The following is a 19,488-nucleotide window of genomic DNA, read 5'->3' as shown; positions in this document are numbered from 1 at the left end:
GTAACATACCCCTCCCCCCCAGCGCCTTGAGACCCTTCCGGGTGAGTAGCGCGCTATACAAGTGTCATGATTGATTGATTGATTGAAGGTGGGATACATTAAAAAGCAGCGAAATCAGGTGGAGCCGCTTGAAACCAAACTTCAACATCTCGAATCAGAGTATATACGGTCACCTAGCGAGACCATTAGGCATCAACTGAATATCAAACAACTTCAATATAAAACCTTAGCCCGAAAGCAGGCTCTAGCCAAGCTAATGACCACACGCCATAGGCTTTATGAGTTGTGAGATCGGGCGGGCGAATTGCATGCGTTGTTGGAAAGGACGGATAAAGCAGAACGCTGGGTCCTCCGATTAAGAGTCACTAGCACGCAGACTCTCTCCGACCCGCAAGAACATGCTTATGCCTGCGCTGATTATTTTGAGTGGATCTATACACCCTCAGTCACCACCACAGCAGAGGACTTTCGACAACTACTGGCAGACATGCCTCTGCCTACTTTGTCCTCAGGTGATAGGGTGATAGGGACTCAATGGAGGAAGATTTCCCTGATGAAGAAAACCGCACTGTAATAATTAATATACAGTCGGGAAGGCAATGGGACCTCATGGGATCCCCACTGAATTCCTAAAATCAACTGACTCGCAGATCACGCCCTATGAGAGAAATGTAAATCGAAAGCTATGAGAAGGGGATCCTACCGGAGGACCAGAGGTTGGCCTTGATAGTTCTTATCCACAAACCAGGGAAACCTGTTGATAGCTGTGGGTCCTACAGACCGATCTCATTAATTAAAGCTGAAGCGAAGATCCTCACGAAAATGTTGGCTTCTTGTGTAGACCCTATTATCACCTAACTGGTGAATGTGGATCAGTCTGGCTTTGTGCCAGGCCGAAACACAGCTTTAAACATCCACCGCCTTCATAATGTTTTAGACCGTAAACAAGTTATAGAAGAAGATGCGGTAGTGCTATTCCTGGACGCCAGAATGGGGTTTGATTCAATTGAATGGCCCTACCTATTTGAGGTGCTCTGGCGCCCAGAGTTTGGCTCAAAATTCTTGGGATTGGTTAAGCTTTTTTACACAGATCTCAAAAGCCAGGTCAAGGTCAACAATCGCATGTCCAGAATGTTTCCATTAAAGAGGGGAACTAGACAGGGATGGCCCCTTTCCCCATTGATTTTCTTGCTGATGCTAGAGCCACTAGCAACATGGGTCAGGGGGGTACCACTACTGAGAGGGTTGAAATGGTCGAAGGGTCAGGAAGATAGGCTATCCTTCTGTGCCAATGATATTCTTCTTTATCTTGCATCGCTGACAAAATCAGTGCATAGAACTCTAAACTATTTCACTAATTTCAGTAAATATTCTGGATACTCGATCAACTGGTCCAAGTCCGTGATCTTTGCTATCCAAGGACCGAACTCAAGACTCCCATTAGGGTGTGAGGTGAAGGTGGCGGTGGATGGATTCCAATATCTCAGGAACTATAGAACACCTGACCCCAATATTTTGTATACTATAAATCTGGCTTTGCCTCTGGGAAGGTTGCAAAATTATGTCAAAGGACTCTACGCCTCGCATCGCATTACATAAATTAACCAGAGGCTGGTACAACAGGGGTATTGCACTCCCAGATATATGTCTATATTACTGGGCTTCACAGCTGGTGGTGGTAAACCAATGGATATATCGCTCCTCATCAGACCCTGCGTATCTTCTAGATAAATATCAGGTGGGAAGGGAGAGTTACCTGGGAGCCCTCTATTCTAAAGTCAGGAGGGGTATCTACGTTGGCACCATGACTCATACTGTTGACATCTGGCGTCAGACCAATAGGAGACTCAGCTGGCTAGATGTCCTGATTCAGGCCACCCTACTGTGGTCAGCTCAAAAACTGGGAAGACTGTGTAATCAACCCGGGTTTGATAGATGGGACACCTCTACAGTAGGCCATTCATGGAAAAAGGGGGAAATACTAAAATTTGCAGAACTGAGAAAGGAGTATGAACCTGCTCAGAGGAGGTCTTCCGATATTTGCAAATCTGCCACGCCCTTAAGGTGGCCCTCCCGGTCAATAGGGATATACCAGAATCATCCCCCCGGGGGGACAGGCTACTTTCTGAACCCCTGATGAAAAAAGCTGTATCATTAACATATTGGAAGTTGAATGAATGAATGAGTACGCTCTTGTATAGCGCATGGCTACCCTGAGGCATCCCAGCGCTGCGAGACCATGGGCAGAAGAAGACACTCAGTGAAACAAAAATGTCTTCAATCGCTTCCTGAATACGAGATGGTTCATTTCCATCCTGATGTTATCTGGGAGTTTGTTCCAGCCCTTGGCTACATGAAAGGAAAGCTGGCGGCCACCCATCCGGGCTCGCTTCACCCTGGGTACCACCAGCAGATTTTTCTGATTAGATCTCAAGGATCTGGAGGCATGATGCCGGCGAAACAAGGGCTGGAGGATGGTAGGACCAACATTACTTATTGACTTATGCGCCATACAGAATGTTTTAAGCATGATCCTTTCCTGGATCGGACGCCAGTGAAGGGACCGAAGTGCCGCCTTTGCCGAGCAGAGTCTGGGAAGATTCATAAGCAGCCGAGGTGCACAGTTTTGTACTGATTGGAGAATCTGGATAGAGCCAACTGGAGCTCCCAGATAAACGGCATTGGCATAATCCAGACGCGAAAAAAATCAGCGACTGGACCAGCACGCGTCTGGCCTCAAAAGGAAGGAGAGGCAGGACTTTCCTAAGGACCCTAAGCAGTCCATAACAAGTCGCCGCCACCTTCTTGGCCTGAACCTGGAAACCCAAGGTGGTATCTAGCCAGACTCCCAGACTCTTTATTTGGGTCTTTGGGTGGGAGGGGGACCCAGACACTGCGGCCACCATGGGTCGAGGTTAATGGGAGGTCAGTTTTTGCCCCGTTTAGCTTTAAAAAAGAAGTCGTCATCCACTCCGAAACCTTGGTGAGACAGGGGGTCAGGTTGTTACTCCCCTGATCTCCGGCGTCCTCTCTAGCCAGAGAGACGACCAACTGCGTGTCATTGGCGTAGGTGATAAGCTGAATTCCCCAGGGACGCACCACCTCAGCCAAGGCACTCATGTAGATGTTAAATAAGGTTGGACTGAGAGAGGAGCCCTGGGGAACGCCGTGACACAGTTGCAGTTGGTCGGATGATGCCTCCTCCTCAAAAACTGAGAGAAATCTCTCCGCCAGAAAGGACTGGAGCCATTTAAGGGCCATTCCTGAGATCCCTGCCCGATGGAGGCGCTGGAGCAGAAGTGGGTGATTAACAGTGTCGAAGGCTGCGCTGAGGTCCAGCAGGACCACCACAGCGCAGCCCCCAGCATCCACAATACTCCTAGTCGCCTCCACCACCGCCACCAGGGCAGTCTCCGTACCCTGTTTGGCTCTAAATCCCGTCTGAGAGAAATGGAAGGCGCCCGAGGTCTCAGGAAAAGAGGAGAGGATCTGGTTGACGTATTTTTCAGCAATCTTACTCAGGCTCGGTAGCAACGAAATGGGTCTGTAGTTAGCTAAATCTTCTGGGTCGAAGTTATTATTTTTTTTTAATGGCTTTCACTTTCGCCATCTTCCAGATAGGGGGTACGATACCTGATTCCAAGGATGAATTAATGACCTGCATAATAACAGGGCACACCGTCCCTGAGACCTGTTTAAGAACTGCAGGAGGCACAGCATCCAGAGGTGAACCTGATTTGAGGCCATCGAGCAGTCTTTCCACAGTAGCCAGGTCGAGTGGTGGAAAGGCGTCGAGACTTTCAGAGGCATCAGAAGGAGTCTCTACCAGAATCCCAACCAGGCTTTCCGTGGAGTCAGAGGTCAGTCTTGAAGACTCAAAACCTGCATAGATAGCAGACAGCTTGGCAGCAAAAAAAAGGCCCTAATGGCTGATGGGGGGGGGGTGACCAGGGCTTGAAATATTTTAGAGATTTCTCTTGGCTTATTAGCTGCTTCGGTGATTTTAACCTGATAGTACGCCGACTGGGCAATTTTTAGTTGTTCTTTATATGCCCTTAACTCTAACCTGTATTCATTTTTGGAGGCAGTTGCAAAATCTTTCCTCCACTTCCTCTCTGCTCTTTTACAGCACTGTATTTGCTCCTTGAGTTCCCTAGAATACCAAGGCTGTTTGTTAGGGCCGATCCTGTGTTGAACCACTTTTTTTGGAAGAGTGGCATCCAATGTAGAGGCAAGCCACTCATTAAAAGCCTCATTGGCAACAACAGGGTTATCGTGAGGGGCCAGGGGGGACCTCAACAAGGCAGCCTCCCAGTCCTCAACTGATCGCCTCGACCACGTTCGGCTGAGTTTATTAGATAGAGTAGCAGTGGGGTAATATTGGTCTCTAGGGGCCCAGACAAAAGGGAGCAGGGCATGGTCTGTCCAAGGGACAAAACTAGGATGGTCATACCTAATGTTACTGAGGTTAGTGACGAAATGGTCTAATAAATGCCCTGCTATGTGTGTATGGCCAGTCACAATTTGCTCCAGGTGCAATACTCCCAGAGTATCCAGCAGACACTGAGAGGTAGCGTCGTCCACCTCATCAAGATGTACATTGAGGTCGCCCAAGATAGAGAAATTGGGTGAAGTACCAATGGACACTGAAATCTTGTCCAGTAGATTGTTACAAAAGGCGCGAGGGTCACCTGGCGGCCTATAGACCAGGATGCCTGACATGGTACAGGAAGGAGAGAAGGCAATTGAAAAGCCCAAACTCTCGCAATCCAAAAGTGGACTCTCAGTTGTTCTACATATTACAGGGTTTTTAAAAATTATAGCCACTCCTCCTCCACGACCGATTTGACGGTCCAGCCTAATGATTGAATAGCTGGGCGGCAGGGCCCTAACAACATCCGGATCTGATGCCTCTGTGAGCCACGTCTCTGTTAAAAATAGGACATCTAGATCTCGTTCCTCCAAGAGCATGCGAATTTCCACCGCATGTTTCGGAAGGGAGCGACAATTTAATAGTGCGAATGAGTGGTGTTTCGCGTTAACAACTGCAGGCCCTATCTGTTTACAGTGTTGACATGGAATCCCTACCTCCTCAGAGAGGGGGCAGATAGAACAGCGGAAGGTGGCGCTGTCTCTGATTGCCCTCAGCTGCTTCCCACTATAGCGCAGGGTATCCATAACAGGTGGAATCACCAATGATGAACCTGGCCTCGACCTGGCCCGTCCTGGCACGGACGGGCACAGACGGGCTTTCCTTGGGCGCTCCTTCGGCGCGAAGAGGCGCGTCCGCTGTCGCTTCGCTGCGCGAAGAAAAGACCTCCCAAATTTATGGGCTTGAGCGCGGGACCGGCGCTTCCTGCCCCCAACGACTGCAGCGTCAACCTGCCTCCTCCCAATATGGCCGCTCTGCCTAGCCAGCCACCTCCAACCCCCGTCCCCGATTCAGCTCCTAACTCGGCTGAAATAAGGGTGAGCCAGCTAAGAAAAGCAGCGCTGGTAAGTGTGGGTAAAATCAAGTAATAGATTCAATTTTTATTAAAAACGGCGAAATAAAAAGTTTTTCTTAAATGAGTGGGCAGAGTGCAAGTAAATAACTCTAACTCCCGGCTTCCGCCTCAGGAGTGGAATACTGTCCCTAGATCTGACCAGAGCACCCACAACAACTCCAATTTATGGACTTGAGCGCGGGACCGGCGCTTCCTGCCCCCAACGACTGCAGCGTCAACCTGCCTCCTCCCAATATGGCCGCTCTGCCTAGCCAGCCACCTCCAACCCCCGTCCCCGATTCAGCTCTTAACTCGGCTGAAATAAGGGTGAGCCAGCTAAGAAAAGCAGCATTGGTAAGTGTGGGTAAAATCAAGTAATAGATTCAATTTTTATTAAAAACGGCGAAATAAAAAGTTTTTCTTAAATGAGTGGGCAGAGTGCAAGTAAATGACTCTAACTCCCGGCTTCCGCCTCAGGAGTGGAATACTGTCCCTGCAGTAATCTACCTGATGCACTCCAGACCCTTCGAGAAAAGTGGCATGACAATGTCGGACCAATTGAGGACGACGATTGCCAACCATCCCTCTTAAACTTAGCCTTATTCAACTGAAAATACTGCATAGAACTTATCTTACTGGGGTTACTCTTGCGAAGATAGGGCGCAGAGAAGATGCTCTGTGTCTCCACCAATGTCGCAATGAGGCAACCTTCTATCATATTATATGGGAATGCCCCGGCATACGGGCCTTATGCGAAAGGGCCACACTACACATTCAAAGGGCAATAGGTAAAGAGATTATAATGACACCACAATTGGGGCTCCTCAACATATTGGAGGCAACAGACCTTACGGGGGTGGAACAACAATGGGTCACTTTGGGCTATACATTGGTGAAACGCACAATAGCGATGCATTGGATAGCTAGCAGCTGAGGTGCCGTCTTTCGGGGCTGGGAATGGGAACTAAATAAATGCATGATTGCTTAAAAAGAAGTATTCAAATCCAGAGGGGGTCCCAAGAAATGGGATAAAAAGTGGGACAAATGGAACACGTACCGGGGTGAGCTGTGTACCTCGCCTACGAGTGAGATGTACCTGAAAGAGAGACTATGGAATGGGTAACTATAGATGGCCGAACAGATGTGAAATATTTGCTAAACATGTACTGCAGTTTACTCACTGTGATTTGATGTATTAAATGCTGATGTATTTGTGACTGATATGTTTTTCAAAATACTAAAATCATCTTTAAAAAATAATAATTAAAGAACAAGGTTTAGGACCCAGTGGATATTAAAAAGAAGGTGGAATAAAGTGGTTTGTGAGCACCTTCTAGAACCTCATAACACTGCCTGACCTGCTGTCTCTCATCAAATCACCAAAATAGAGGGGAGATAAATTGGCCAATATGTAGCCCTTAATAATGCCCACTGAGTACACTTGCTGAGCAAGTAATAGGGCGAAATGTACTATGTCTGAAAGCCGGGCCTGAAGAGAGTCTACTGAGCTGCATCTGCCAGAGTATACCGTTTTGGTGGAGAGTCTACAGGACTTATGATAATATCCACCACTGGAGGAGGCAAGGAAAAAGAACTCAGGCTTTCCCACTCAATCTCTATGCATGAAGGTTGAGGCTCTGAACGTTGGGGTACACAACCTGCCACTACAATTGCGAGAGGTAATCTACCCTGTGAGGGAGATAGAGTAGGAGACACATGAGGTCTGCATACCACACCCTTGGTGGCCAGTCTGGGGATATTCAAATTAGATGGCCCAGGAGGATTTTCCTCAAGGGTATTCGGGTAAACGTGCAATGATGCGGAAAGTTCCACTCCAGTTGAAACGTGAGCCCCCACTGCAGAGGATACAGAAGGAACAGAAGGTCAGGCAGTAAATGATGTCATAGGTAGAAAAAAAGATCCACCGGAGGAGCCCGCCAAAGGTTGAAGATGTACTAGACTACCTCCAGGTGTAAGCGCCACTTGTGATTTGTAAGGGAATGTTGTCGGACAGTCTGGTCGTACTTTGCACCCTCAGGCCAGAGGATTTGCTATCAGCCATATCTGATGATCCTGAGTCTAGGACCTGAGTCGTAGAGCTTCTCGGCACAGTGCAACCTGAGCCACCAGCCCCATCTTGTTGATGTACCACATCGCAGTTGTATTATCTGTCAAGATTTTGACCAGCTGGGTGCGAAAGGAATGGAGGGAAACCTTGAGAGCCAGCAGGATTGCTCGCAATTCAAGGAGATTGATATGAGACATCTGTTCTTCTAAAGATCTGAAGACTCGGATCTCCAATTCCTCCAGATGAGCTGCCCACCACAGGGTTGAAAAATCCATGATAACTGTTGTCACTAGTTTAGGAGGTTGGAATAGCTTACTTTGGGAGAGATTGCCTTCAACTCCACAATTGCAGATCTGCTGCAGTGTCCTTGGAGATTTCATTACAGCTCTGAACCTCTCCCTCATGCTCGAGCCACTGCCTTCAGAGGCACCACGGGAAGGCCTTCATGCACCAGCATGCATGGGTAACTAACAGAATGCAAGAAGCTAACCTAGGAGGCTTAAGAACGCCAGGACTGGTATGTGCGCTCCATTTAGAAACATCAAAATCATAGTCCGAATATCCGGAGCACTCCAAGGGCAGGCAAAGCTTGATTCAATGTGATGTCCAGTACCATCCATATGAACAGGATGCGCAGGGAGGGCACTAGGTGGGACTTGGGCTTGTTAATGCAAAGCTCAGATCAAACAGCAACATGGCTGTTGTCTGCAGGTGGAGCCACGCCATCTCTGCAAGTATGGATTTGATGAGCCTGTCAGGTAAGGGAATACCGGCACTCCAGCCTTTCTGAGATGGGCCGCTACAAATCCCCTCATGTTTGTGAAGATTTGTTGTGTGGAAGTCAAATTAAAACGAAAGGACCGCAAACTGGTAATGCTCAGATGCCACTGTAAAGCAAAGGTACTTCCTGCGTGACCACAGGAAAGGGATGTGAAAACAGGCATCCTCCAAATCGACAGAGGCGATCCAGTCTTCTGCTTCCCTTGCCAGCAGAACCTGAGATAGGGAGAGCCTTTTGAACTGTTCCTTTATGAGGAACCAGTTCAGAGCCTGATATCAAGGATTGGATGAAGACCGCTGTCCTTTTTTAGGACCAGGAAGCAGCACCTCTAACCCCGTTCCTGCTCTGGAATCAACTCCACAGCTTTTTATTGGAGTGAGATGTGCACTTCCAGCTCAAGGATAGGCAGGTGTTCTGGCATAAGTGTGGATGTTAGGGGGGAAAGGGTGGGGGAGTTTGTATGAAGGTTAACGCATATCCTCTTTCCACAAAATGCAAGACTCATAAGTCTGAAGAAAATGCCCTCCTTGCTTGTGGAAAGGAGGATACTAATTCTCTCACTGGATGCCAGTGCTCTGACAAGAGGTAACTAGGGCTTCTTCCTTGCGGTGGCCAGGAAGGAGGATGAAGAGGCAGGAGGAAGTGCTTGTGTTTTCCCCTTGCCCCATATTCTATGCTGTCTGTACAGTGGATTCACTTGCTGGAATTGTTGCTATGACTGGTGCAGACGACCTCGCAAGGAAAAGTCTCAAAACATTTTAAACTGAACATGGTCCCTTAGTTGAGTTTGTAAGCTCAGTAACCTGGTAGTGACCTTATTGTCCTTGAATTTCTCCAAGGCGGAGTTAGCTTTTGCTCCAAAGAGGAGTGAGCCATCGAAAAGGAGGTCCAAGAGAGTCATTTGGACATCTTGGGAAATAACTGAATTTCGCAACAATGATCCTGATGGCTGGGGCGGCAATGCATTCAAAATCAGAGCCCACGTGAGAATGGACCTTAATGGTATGCCACTGACAAACCTTCAAAAATAAAAGCCAATGCACCCGTTGCTGTCAGTTTGTTAACATCAAAGGTTTTGTTATATTGCACTAAGGAACACAGCTGGATCTGTCTCTGAACTGGGGAACTCTAGATAAGGCTAACTGGGCTGGGGTCTCTTAAGGCGGTGCCGCAGGTGGTAGTATCTATGGTTTCAGCGCCGAGTCAGATGGAGCCGCAGGCGCTACGTCCTCCATGGTATCTTCCACTGGTTCTTGATCCAATTAAGTTGCTTGCAGGAAACTGAAGGCCTTGATTACTTACTTTTAGGTGAGTGATTCACAACACATTTTTGTTCTTGTGCTTTTACTTTGACGATGGCAATGACTCCAGCGTCCTCTGTCTTGGCTTGAACAGCCAACGCCCTCGACGTTTGTCCCTCACTCAGGCCATGGACATCGTGGCCACTTTCATTTAGGGCCTTGCAGTGCATCTTTCGTCAGAAGTCTCATGTCTTCATATTGTGGCTGGACCCCAGGTACCAAAGACAGATTACATGTGAGTCTGTAGTGGACATTTGCCAATCACAGTTCCCTCACGGTTTGAAACTCAATCATTTAGGTAGTGGCATCAAAGAAAAAACTGCACCTGCAGAAAAAAATAGAGAAATGTATTGACAACACTAATGAACTTCTGAGGAAACTGGTGCTCCGAATACAAGTAGTTGGCATGGAAAAATGGGACCGGATGTCAGTACACAGATAGGCGTGCTTTATGGCTCCAGGGACATCACAGCGACTCGGCTTCTGGTGCCGATGGGGAGCCTGCACCCACTACCGCGGTGTGTAGAGCTACTGAAGAGTTTCCGGACTCAGTCTGCATCAGAAAAATAAATATGCGGTATGATTGTCTGGTTTTCAACATTTATTTTACTTTCTTTCTAGAAAAGAACTATTTGGAATCAGTCTGTCTACCTAGTCATGTTCAACCAAAACATAAATACTTTATTCTCTACTTTAGAGCACAGTATGATGAAAATCAAAAGGACTAAGAGCGACAAAGTTAAACCTATTTCTGAGCAACACTAATAATTTTGTATTGATAAAGGTCCTGGCCAAGGCTTCACACAATATCAAATTATCAGGTTACAAAATACTTGACTTTGTATCAGAATTTTTTTTAGTATAAATATACCTGATATCCATTTAGGTCACTGTAAAACCTATTTTCGCTGTTTATGTCTGTTGTTATTCGCATGGCAATCTCACGATTGTACTCGGCTCTTATGTCCACAATGTTTGCAACCTCGAACGACTGCCCCTCTATGCCTAAACAAAACAAAAAAGGGTAATTAGTAAACATCTAGTACACAAAGTATGATTTTGTATTACATCTCATGTTTGAGCATCAACACAACATGCATTATGCAATGAAATGGTTATGTTAGAAGACACTGCAACTTGTACAAAGATGATTACGAACTGACAGGGACTTTGTCATTCCAAGGTCAAGAAATTAGCAGACTATTAGGCCCGTTGACATTAATTTTATCCTGCTGAGATTTGAGATTAATGAAGAAGAAAAACATGCCTGCCTGTACAAACGCATATCAATGTGAGCATCATGTAAAACTTTGCAAACTTAGAATGTCATTCAAAGTCATGAGGGAGTGGTTCAGATAAGCTATGTATAACAATGTTATCCTTTCAACATCAGTATGGATTGATATTATACTTGTGAACTTATTTAGCTGAAACTTAAGTTGAAAGGTCCCAGTGACTATCTTAGTCTGTTTCAGCTGTAGAAAACTGCATTGCATGTCGTCGCTATGATAAAGATATGTTGAGAGGCTAACGAATATAGGTCTAAAGACGACCTACAAGTTGCTCCATGGTTAAGTCCCAGAGCCTGACCAAATATATATAGCCATCTAATCTTATCAAATTCACCTTTTTATGACAGGAGTATTTTATTTCTTCCTTTCCTTTTTTTTTAAACAGACCATCTACACTCCCCCGAGTCCAGAGATGTTGGCAGACTCTTGTAGGCAGTGCATCAGTCCTCAAACTAAAATGGTGGACTGACCCGGTCTAGTAGGATCCCCATAGTTGCTCTTGTGGTACTTATGGATGCATGTTAAGTGGCTGACGATATTGAGAGTTCTCTGGCAGTGACGGTGCATGGTGACCTTTCTGCGAACCTCAGGAGATGACAGCTGAAAGTGCTAGGATTTGTGTAGCTCAATGTAGGGTGAATGCTCACATTCAAGCCAGGTGGAAGACTTTTCTCATGCCATGATAGCTTTGCCATTTGTGGCCAGTAGTCTATAACAAAGGCACACAATCACTTGCTCTACTTTGCATTGTTGAGATTATTTAATGCAGAAGGTTTGGGTTTTAACATTAAAACTTCTCCACCAAGCTCCTTCGCAGGAGATTTAATTTATAGGCCTCCTGGACAATCTATAGTTCTACTGATTTGAATAGTGAAGCTATTGCTCAACACTGTAATCAGTACACGTTTTACAGTTTTAGGAGATTTTAATTCTCACATAGATAATATGAAAGACACAAATGCACAGTTATTATTGGACCGTTTTACTGCTTTCAATCTAAATCAACTGGTCGGTATGCCTAGGCACGCAGCTGGCCATATTTTAGATTTGATTTCTACCAATCATCATACATTATGAATAGAATGTATATCTGAATTGACTTGGTCAGTTCATTATGCAATTACTTATAGTAGGGAAGATGTTAGAGCTAATAATCAGAGAGGCCCAGATGTTAGCCATTTATCCTGGAATTGGCATCAAATTGAAGATTATTATTTAATGAACTGTTTGTGCACCCCTCATAAACGCACTAAGACTGCACCTTGGGTCTCACCTGAACTAGCATTAGAATTGAAAATAAGTAGAAATTTAGAACAGAAATGGAGAAGGAATTATAGGACAGAAGGCAACATTAAATATAAGCTTTTGCTTAAAGCCTATAGGAAATTTATTAAAATTGCTCAAACATATTTTTTACCACAAGGAGCAATATTTCAAACAATGGGCCATGTGAGATTTTCCAAATTACTACTCTTTTCCTACAACCAAAAGCTGATAATATGGAGGTTACACACTAAGTAGAGCTGTGTGATAACTTGTCAGAATTCTTGGAAGAAAAAAAAACAAAAACTTCAGGCTGGCTTTAATATGGGTAATAAGGGAAACCATCAGTGGACACATCCTTTAATCACGGTCTCTAAAATCACTACTACGTTTTCCAAATATGGATAAATCAGCCTCCAACAAACTGATAAAGAAATTACAGACTGCAAAGGAGGATCGTCTGTTGACCCAGGTCCACCTAGAGTGTTGGCTAAAGCAACTGAAGTTCTGAATACAATGATTGATGATGTGTTCAATAAGTCTTTGGTTAGAAATACTATGGTATCCTCAAAAAACTCAATGTGTGCTGGTAATGCGGTATATTTCTTTCATCCGCCCCTACATTGTAGTTTTTGGCAGTTATCATCGGATACCATAGAGAGTGTTGGGTGCCTGCCTCATCCAGAGGCTCCTCTGGTCTAGATTGCAGTGTCCAGAGATGAAAAAAGTGCCCCAATTAAAAATAGGGTAAGTGCAAAAAGGAAAGGAAAAGATAAAATAAGATCGACACCCAGAAAATGTTTTAATAGATTGGTGAAGATCTTTTCATTAAAAGTAAATGAGTACTTGTACTAGATCGAGTAACTGGATCTAGAAGTGTGGATTTCCAAAATGTGTCGACATGTTTCAGCCCCCTTTGGCTCAACGGAGTCTGTGGGGCTTTCGTCAGGACAATATAGACAAACAAAACATAGAAAAAATTACTCACACAATTCGTGTAGTGATATTGGGTTGATTAATGGAGGGTATACATTGACCACTCGAATCTTTTTAACCTGGAAAAGATATAAACATAGACATGTTGCACAAGGATTATTGTCCTCAAAACTCACTGTGGTGAGGGCGAAGGGGTGGGGGGAAGGCACCAGAGTTAGCTATAGTCTAATCTGCTGGGTGTGTGTTTATTAACAAAGTTTAGCATGTAGATTAGCATGATAGAGGAAAAGGAAAACCTTGTCCGGCAGAGGAAAAAGCGGCAAAAGTGATAAATTACAGGGCGAAATAGTATCAATGAGGAAGACATACGTCAGGTAATGGTGACTTATTAGCCCCAGAGAATGGGTCGGCGTGCCTGGAAGTTGCGCTGCCCATATGAAAGTGGCAGCAGCTCATTGTTAAAGTGAGCAAGGTAAAGCGCAGGGTTCCCTATGTGGTTAAAACTGACTGCGCGTGGGAGATCTCGATAAGCTCATTCTTGGAACACTTAAGGTAAATAACTGTATTAAATAAATCAGGAGAACATTCGTCAAAGAATAGTGGCTTATTGGCCCAAAAGCATAGAAACGCATGCCTGAAAATAGCGCTACCTAGGTAAATGCTGCAGTGGCACATTGTTAAGAGGAGGAAGGTAATGCGCCCTGATCCCTATGTGGTTAGAAACTGGCTGCGCGTTGGAAAGCTCACTCGTGAAACTATTAATGCACAAAACTGACAAAATCTTACCCCAAATTGTAAGGTTATGCGCTTTCATCAGGGAAGCCCAGAGCTGGAAAAAGGGGGTAAAGAAAGTGTAAGAATCTCCTTACCTAATGAAAAGAAAGTACTTTCCTGTGTAGTAGACGCTGCCATTACCCGCGTGTATTGGCGCATTCACCACTTATGCTGGCTCTGCCCCCGGATGTAAAACAAGCGTCAGAAGGGCGTTTTTAACGATGTTTTTTGAAACTGCAACTTTATTGGCCGCGTTTAGGAACAAACACAGATAGTGCTTTTTCTTGATGTTGGGAGGCAGGGTTAAAGTCTTCGCGGTCTTTGTGTGTTAGATAAACAAACTTGCGAGGAAAGAAGATCGAATATAATTATCGAACTTGGTAAAACAGACAGAGGTTTGTTGATTGCTAGGCTCAGTCTGAATGTCCTTCCCATGTCATTTACCATTTCATGATTCTAAAGAAAGGATCACATCAAGTTATTGAACTGCAAACTGATGCCAGGGGATATTGTCATTCAAGCCCACCACGTTGGTTTTCAAGCGGTCCACCCATCTCTGCTCTTTCTCGTAAAGCTTTTTCTCAGCATTGGCAGTTTTCTCAGTAAGCATTTCAATTACAGTCCATCTTATGTCATCACAGGAATGACCAGCCTCTACAAAATGGGCACAGAGTTTGGTAGTTGTCTTTTTAAGCTGGATGTTGCTTCTGTGTTCTCCTATCCTTGTTTTGACCTTCCTGCAAGTCATCCCTATATACAGTTTTTTGCAAGGACAATTGGCCATGTATATTACGTGGGAAGAGTTACAGTTAGTGTGTTGTTTTTGGGTCCATAGGAGAGTTTCTGAGAGTTGTAATTGTTTGGAATGAGTGGTATATTTGCAGGCTGCGCAGTTACCACAAGGGTAATGTCCACTTACTGGTGACATAGTAATGTTTCTGGTTATCTCTTGGGTTTGCACGCTTTTAGGTCGTGTATGGACCAAAGTGTCTCGTAGATTCTTAGTTCTTCTATTCGCAAACCGCGGTTTAGGCCAGTTGAATTTCGTGCGAATAATCAACCCAGAGAATGCCTCCTACAAACTTATGCAAAAGACCCCATACCAGATCTCATGACATGTGTGACAACATTTTGCCCTTCCACTTATGAGGTCCAAAAACTGGTAAATAAAAACTGGAAAATCCTCAACACAGGGAAATTCAACTGGCCTAAACCGCTGTTTGCGAATTGAAGAACTAAGAATCTACGAGACACTTTGGTCCATACACGACCTAAAAGCGTGCAAACCCAAGAGATAACCAGAAACATTACTATGTCACCAGTAAGTGGACATTACCCTTGTGGTAACTGCGCAGCCTGCAAATATACCACTCATTCCAAACAATTACAACTCTCAGAAACTCTCCTATGGACCCAAAAACAACACACTAACTGTAACTCTTCCCACGTAATATACATGGCCAATTGTCCCTGCAAAAAACTGTATATAGGGATGACTTGCAGGAAGGTCAAAACAAGGATAGGAGAACACAGAAGCAACATCCGGCTTAAAAAGACAACTACCAAACTCTGTGCCCATTTTGTAGAGGCTGGTCATTCCTGTGATGACATAAGATGGACTGTAATTGAAATGCTTACTGAGAAAACTGCCAATGCTGAGAAAAAGCTTTACGAGAAAGAGCAGAGATGGGTGGACCGCTTGAAAACCAACGTGGTGGGCTTGAATGACAATATCCCCTGGCATCAGTTTGCAGTTCAATAACTTGATGTGATCCTTTCTTTAGAATCATGAAATGGTAAATGACATGGGAAGGACATTCAGACTGAGCCTAGCAATCAACAAACCTCCTGTCTGTTTTACCAAGTTCGATAATTATATTCGATCTTCTTTCCTCGCAAGTTTGTTTATCTAACACACAAAGACCGCGAAGACTTTAACCCTGCCTCCCAACATCAAGAAAAAGCACTATCTGTGTTTGTTCCTAAACGCAGCCATTAAAGTTGCAGTTTCAAAAAACATCGTTAAAAACGCCCTTCTGACGCTTGTTTTACATCCGGGGGCAGAGCCAGCACAAGCGGTGAATGCGCCAATACACGCGGGTAATGGCGGCGTCTACTACACAGGAAAGTACTTTCTTTTCATTAGGTAAGGAGATTCTTACACTTTCTTTACCCCCTTTTTCCAGCTCTGGGCTTCCCTGATGAAAGCGCATAACCTTACAATTTGGGGTAAGATTTTGTCAGTTTTGTGCATTAATAGTTTCACGAGTGAGCTTTCCAACGCGCAGCCAGTTTCTAACCACATAGGGATCAGGGCGCATTACCTTGCTCCTCTTAACAATGTGCCACTGCAGCATTTACCTAGGTAGCGCTATTTTCAGGCATGCGTTTCTATGCTTTTGGGCCAATAAGCCACTATTCTTTGACGAATGTTCTCCTGATTTATTTAATACAGTTATTTACCTTAAGTGTTCCAAGAATGAGCTTATCGATATCTCCCACGCGCAGTCCGTTTTAACCACATAGGGAACCCTGCGCTTTACCTTGCTCACTTTAACAATGAGCTGCTGCCACTTTCATATGGGCAGCGCAACTTCCAGGCACGCCGACCCATTCTCTGGGGCTAATAAGTCACCATTACCTGACGTATGTCTTCCTCATTGATACTATTTCGCCCTGTAATTTATCACTTTTGCCGCTTTTTCCTCTGCCGGACAAGGTTTTCCTTTTCCTCTATCATGCTAATCTACATGCTAAACTTTGTTAATAAACACACACCAAGCAGATTAGACTATAGCTAACTCTGGTGCCTTCCCCCCACCCCTTCGCCCTCACCACAGTGAGTTTTGAGGACAATAATCCTTGTGCAACATGTCTATGTTTATATCTTTTCCAGGTTAAAAAGATTTGAGTGGTCAATGTATACCCTCCATTAATCAACCCAATATCACTACACGAATTGTGTGAGTAATTTTTTCTATGTTTTGTTTGTCTATATTGTCCTGACGAAAGCCCCACAGACTCCGTTGAGCCAAAGGGGGCTGAAACATGTCGACACATTTTGGAAATCCACACTTCTAGATCCAGTTACTCGATCTAGTACAAGTACTCATTTACTTTTAATGAAAAGATCTTCACCAATCTATTAAAAAAAATTCTGGGTGTCGATCTTATTTTATCTTTTCCTTTCCTTTTTGCACTTACCCTATTTTTAATGGGGGCACTTTTTTCATCTCTGGACACTGCAATCTAGACCAGAGGAGCCTCTGGATGAGGCAGGCACCCAACACTCTCTATGGTATTCGATAATAACTGCCAAAAACTACAATGTAGGGGCGGATGAAAGAAATATACCGCATTACCAGCACACATTGAGTTTTTTGAGGATACCATAGTATTTCTAACCAAAGGTTTAGAATTGTTACAAGTGTCCATTTCTTCCACTTGATTACCCTTATACCTACCTGGGGAAATAAATAGACATTAATTCCTCCTCCCTACCCTTTTGATTGTATGTGTTCAATAAGTCTCCAGATTCAGCTATAGTTCCTAATTTTTGGAAGCAGTCAATGATTAAAAGCTACTTAAAAAAGGAAATCTGTAAACTATAACATTTTAGCTAATTTTCGTCCATCTCCTTTTTGCCTGCATTTTTGAAGAGGCTGGAAAAACTGGTCAATACACAACTATCTGAATATCTGGATCAATCAAGACATTTACACTCGTCACAAATGGGGTTCAGGCCACAATATAGTACACTATTGGCTTTATTGGAAGTCTCGGAGCATATAAAGATAATATTAAATAGAGCTATGAACACTGACCTCATTCTTTTAGGTTTGTCTGCAGTTTTCGACACAATCTCCAATCCCCTTCTTTTACACAGACTAGCAGATATGGATATCTGTGAACAAACCCTGAAATGGTTTCAGTCTTTCCTGTGCAACGTACATCAAACAGTAACAATGTCCCAATGTTCAACTGGAAGTAAAAAGCTCCATTTTTTTTTTTCAGAGATCATCACTTAGCCTTACACTTTTTAACATTTACATGGCTCTTTTGGTCATAATGATTGAGACCTTTGGATTTAAAGTGGTGTGATATGCGGATGACACACAGTTGATTTATCTATGGATTGAGCCTCAGATGTCTCAGAATCATCTTTCAAAAGTTGCTTATCTCCGGTTATTAACTGGATGCAGCAGGTACTTAAAATGTAACTCAGATAAAACTGAGATTGGTATTTTTGGAAAGGCAAATTTTAAACATTAACGACTGGTGGCCTAAGGGCCTGACTATCCTTTTCTCTCCAGCCCCAGTAGCTAGTGATCTTGGGTTAAACTTTGATAATAAGAAAATCAGGGAAATCATTAGTGGACACATCTTTAATCGCGGTCTCTAAAATCACTACAACGTTTTCCAAATATGGATAAATCAGCCTCCAACAAACTGATAAAGCAATTACAGACTGCAAAGGAGGATCGTCTGTTGACCCAGGTCCACCTAGAGTGTTGGCTAAAGCAACTGAAGTTCTGAATACAATGATTAATGATGTGTTCAATAAGTCTCCAGATTCAGCTATAGTCCCTAATTTTTGGAAGCAGTCAATGATTAAAAGCTACTTAAAAAAGGAAATCTGTAAACTATTACATTTTAGCAAATTTTCGTCCATCTCCTTGTTGCCTGCATTTTTGAAGAGGCTGGAAAAACTGGTCAATACACAACTATCTGAATATCTGGATCAATCAAGACATTTACACTCGTCACAAATGGGGTTCAGGCCACAATATAGTACAGTATTGGCTTTATTGGAAGTTTCTGTGCATATAAAGATAATATTAAATAGGAGCTATGAACACTGACCTCATTCTTTTAAGTTTTGTCTGCAGTTTTTCGACACAATCTCCAATCCCCTTCTTTTACAAAGACTAGCAGATATGGATATCTGTGATCAAACGCTGAAATGGTTTCAGTCTTTCCTGTGCAACATACATCAAACAGTAACAATGTCCCAATGTTCAACTGGAGGTAAAAAGCTCCAGTTTGGTTTTCCTCAGAGATCATCCCTTAGCCTTATACTTTTTAACATTTACATGGCTCCTTTGGTCTTAATGATTGAGACCTTTGGATTTAAAGTGGTGTGATATGCGGATGACACACAGTTGATTTATCTATGGATAGAGCCTCAGATGTCTCAGAATCATCTTTCAAAAGTTGCTTATCTCCGGTTATTAACTGGATGCAGCAGGTACTTAAAATGTAACTCAGATAAAACTGAGATTGGTATTTTTGGAAAGGCAATTTTTAAATATTAACGACTGGTGGACTAAGGGCCTGACTATCCTTTTCTCTCCAGCCCCAGTAGCTGGTGATCTTGGGGTATACTTTGATAATAAGCTTTATTTTATTTTCAACAGCAACTTTCCAACACAACAGCAAAGGGTTTTTTACTACTATACACCTTAAATACATTTTTGGGAACTTTTATCTTTTAAGGCGTGGAAAACTGGGGGACATGCTCTAATCACTCCTAGAATTGATTATGCAAATAGCCTTTATTTTGGCTTACCCAAGAACTTTATTAAAG

General features: G+C 43.9%; 1 protein-coding gene across 1 annotated transcript in view; it reads right to left on the bottom strand.

The window, feature by feature from the left end:
- Positions 1 to 19,488, bottom strand: part of MAN2A1 (mannosidase alpha class 2A member 1) — a 1,326,430-nt gene that overhangs the window by 282,084 nt on the left and 1,024,858 nt on the right. Inside the window, exon 17 of the mRNA XM_086961008.1 lies at positions 10,508 to 10,641. Coding sequence (XP_086817134.1) covers positions 10,508 to 10,641 — 134 coding nt within the window. The remainder of the gene's footprint in view (positions 1 to 10,507; positions 10,642 to 19,488) is intronic.

Source organism: Lissotriton vulgaris, chromosome 3_1, assembly GCF_964263255.1.
Source record: "Lissotriton vulgaris chromosome 3_1, aLisVul1.2, whole genome shotgun sequence".
Lineage (NCBI taxonomy): Eukaryota > Metazoa > Chordata > Amphibia > Caudata > Salamandridae > Lissotriton > Lissotriton vulgaris.
This window is presented reverse-complemented; position numbering and strand designations above follow the sequence as displayed.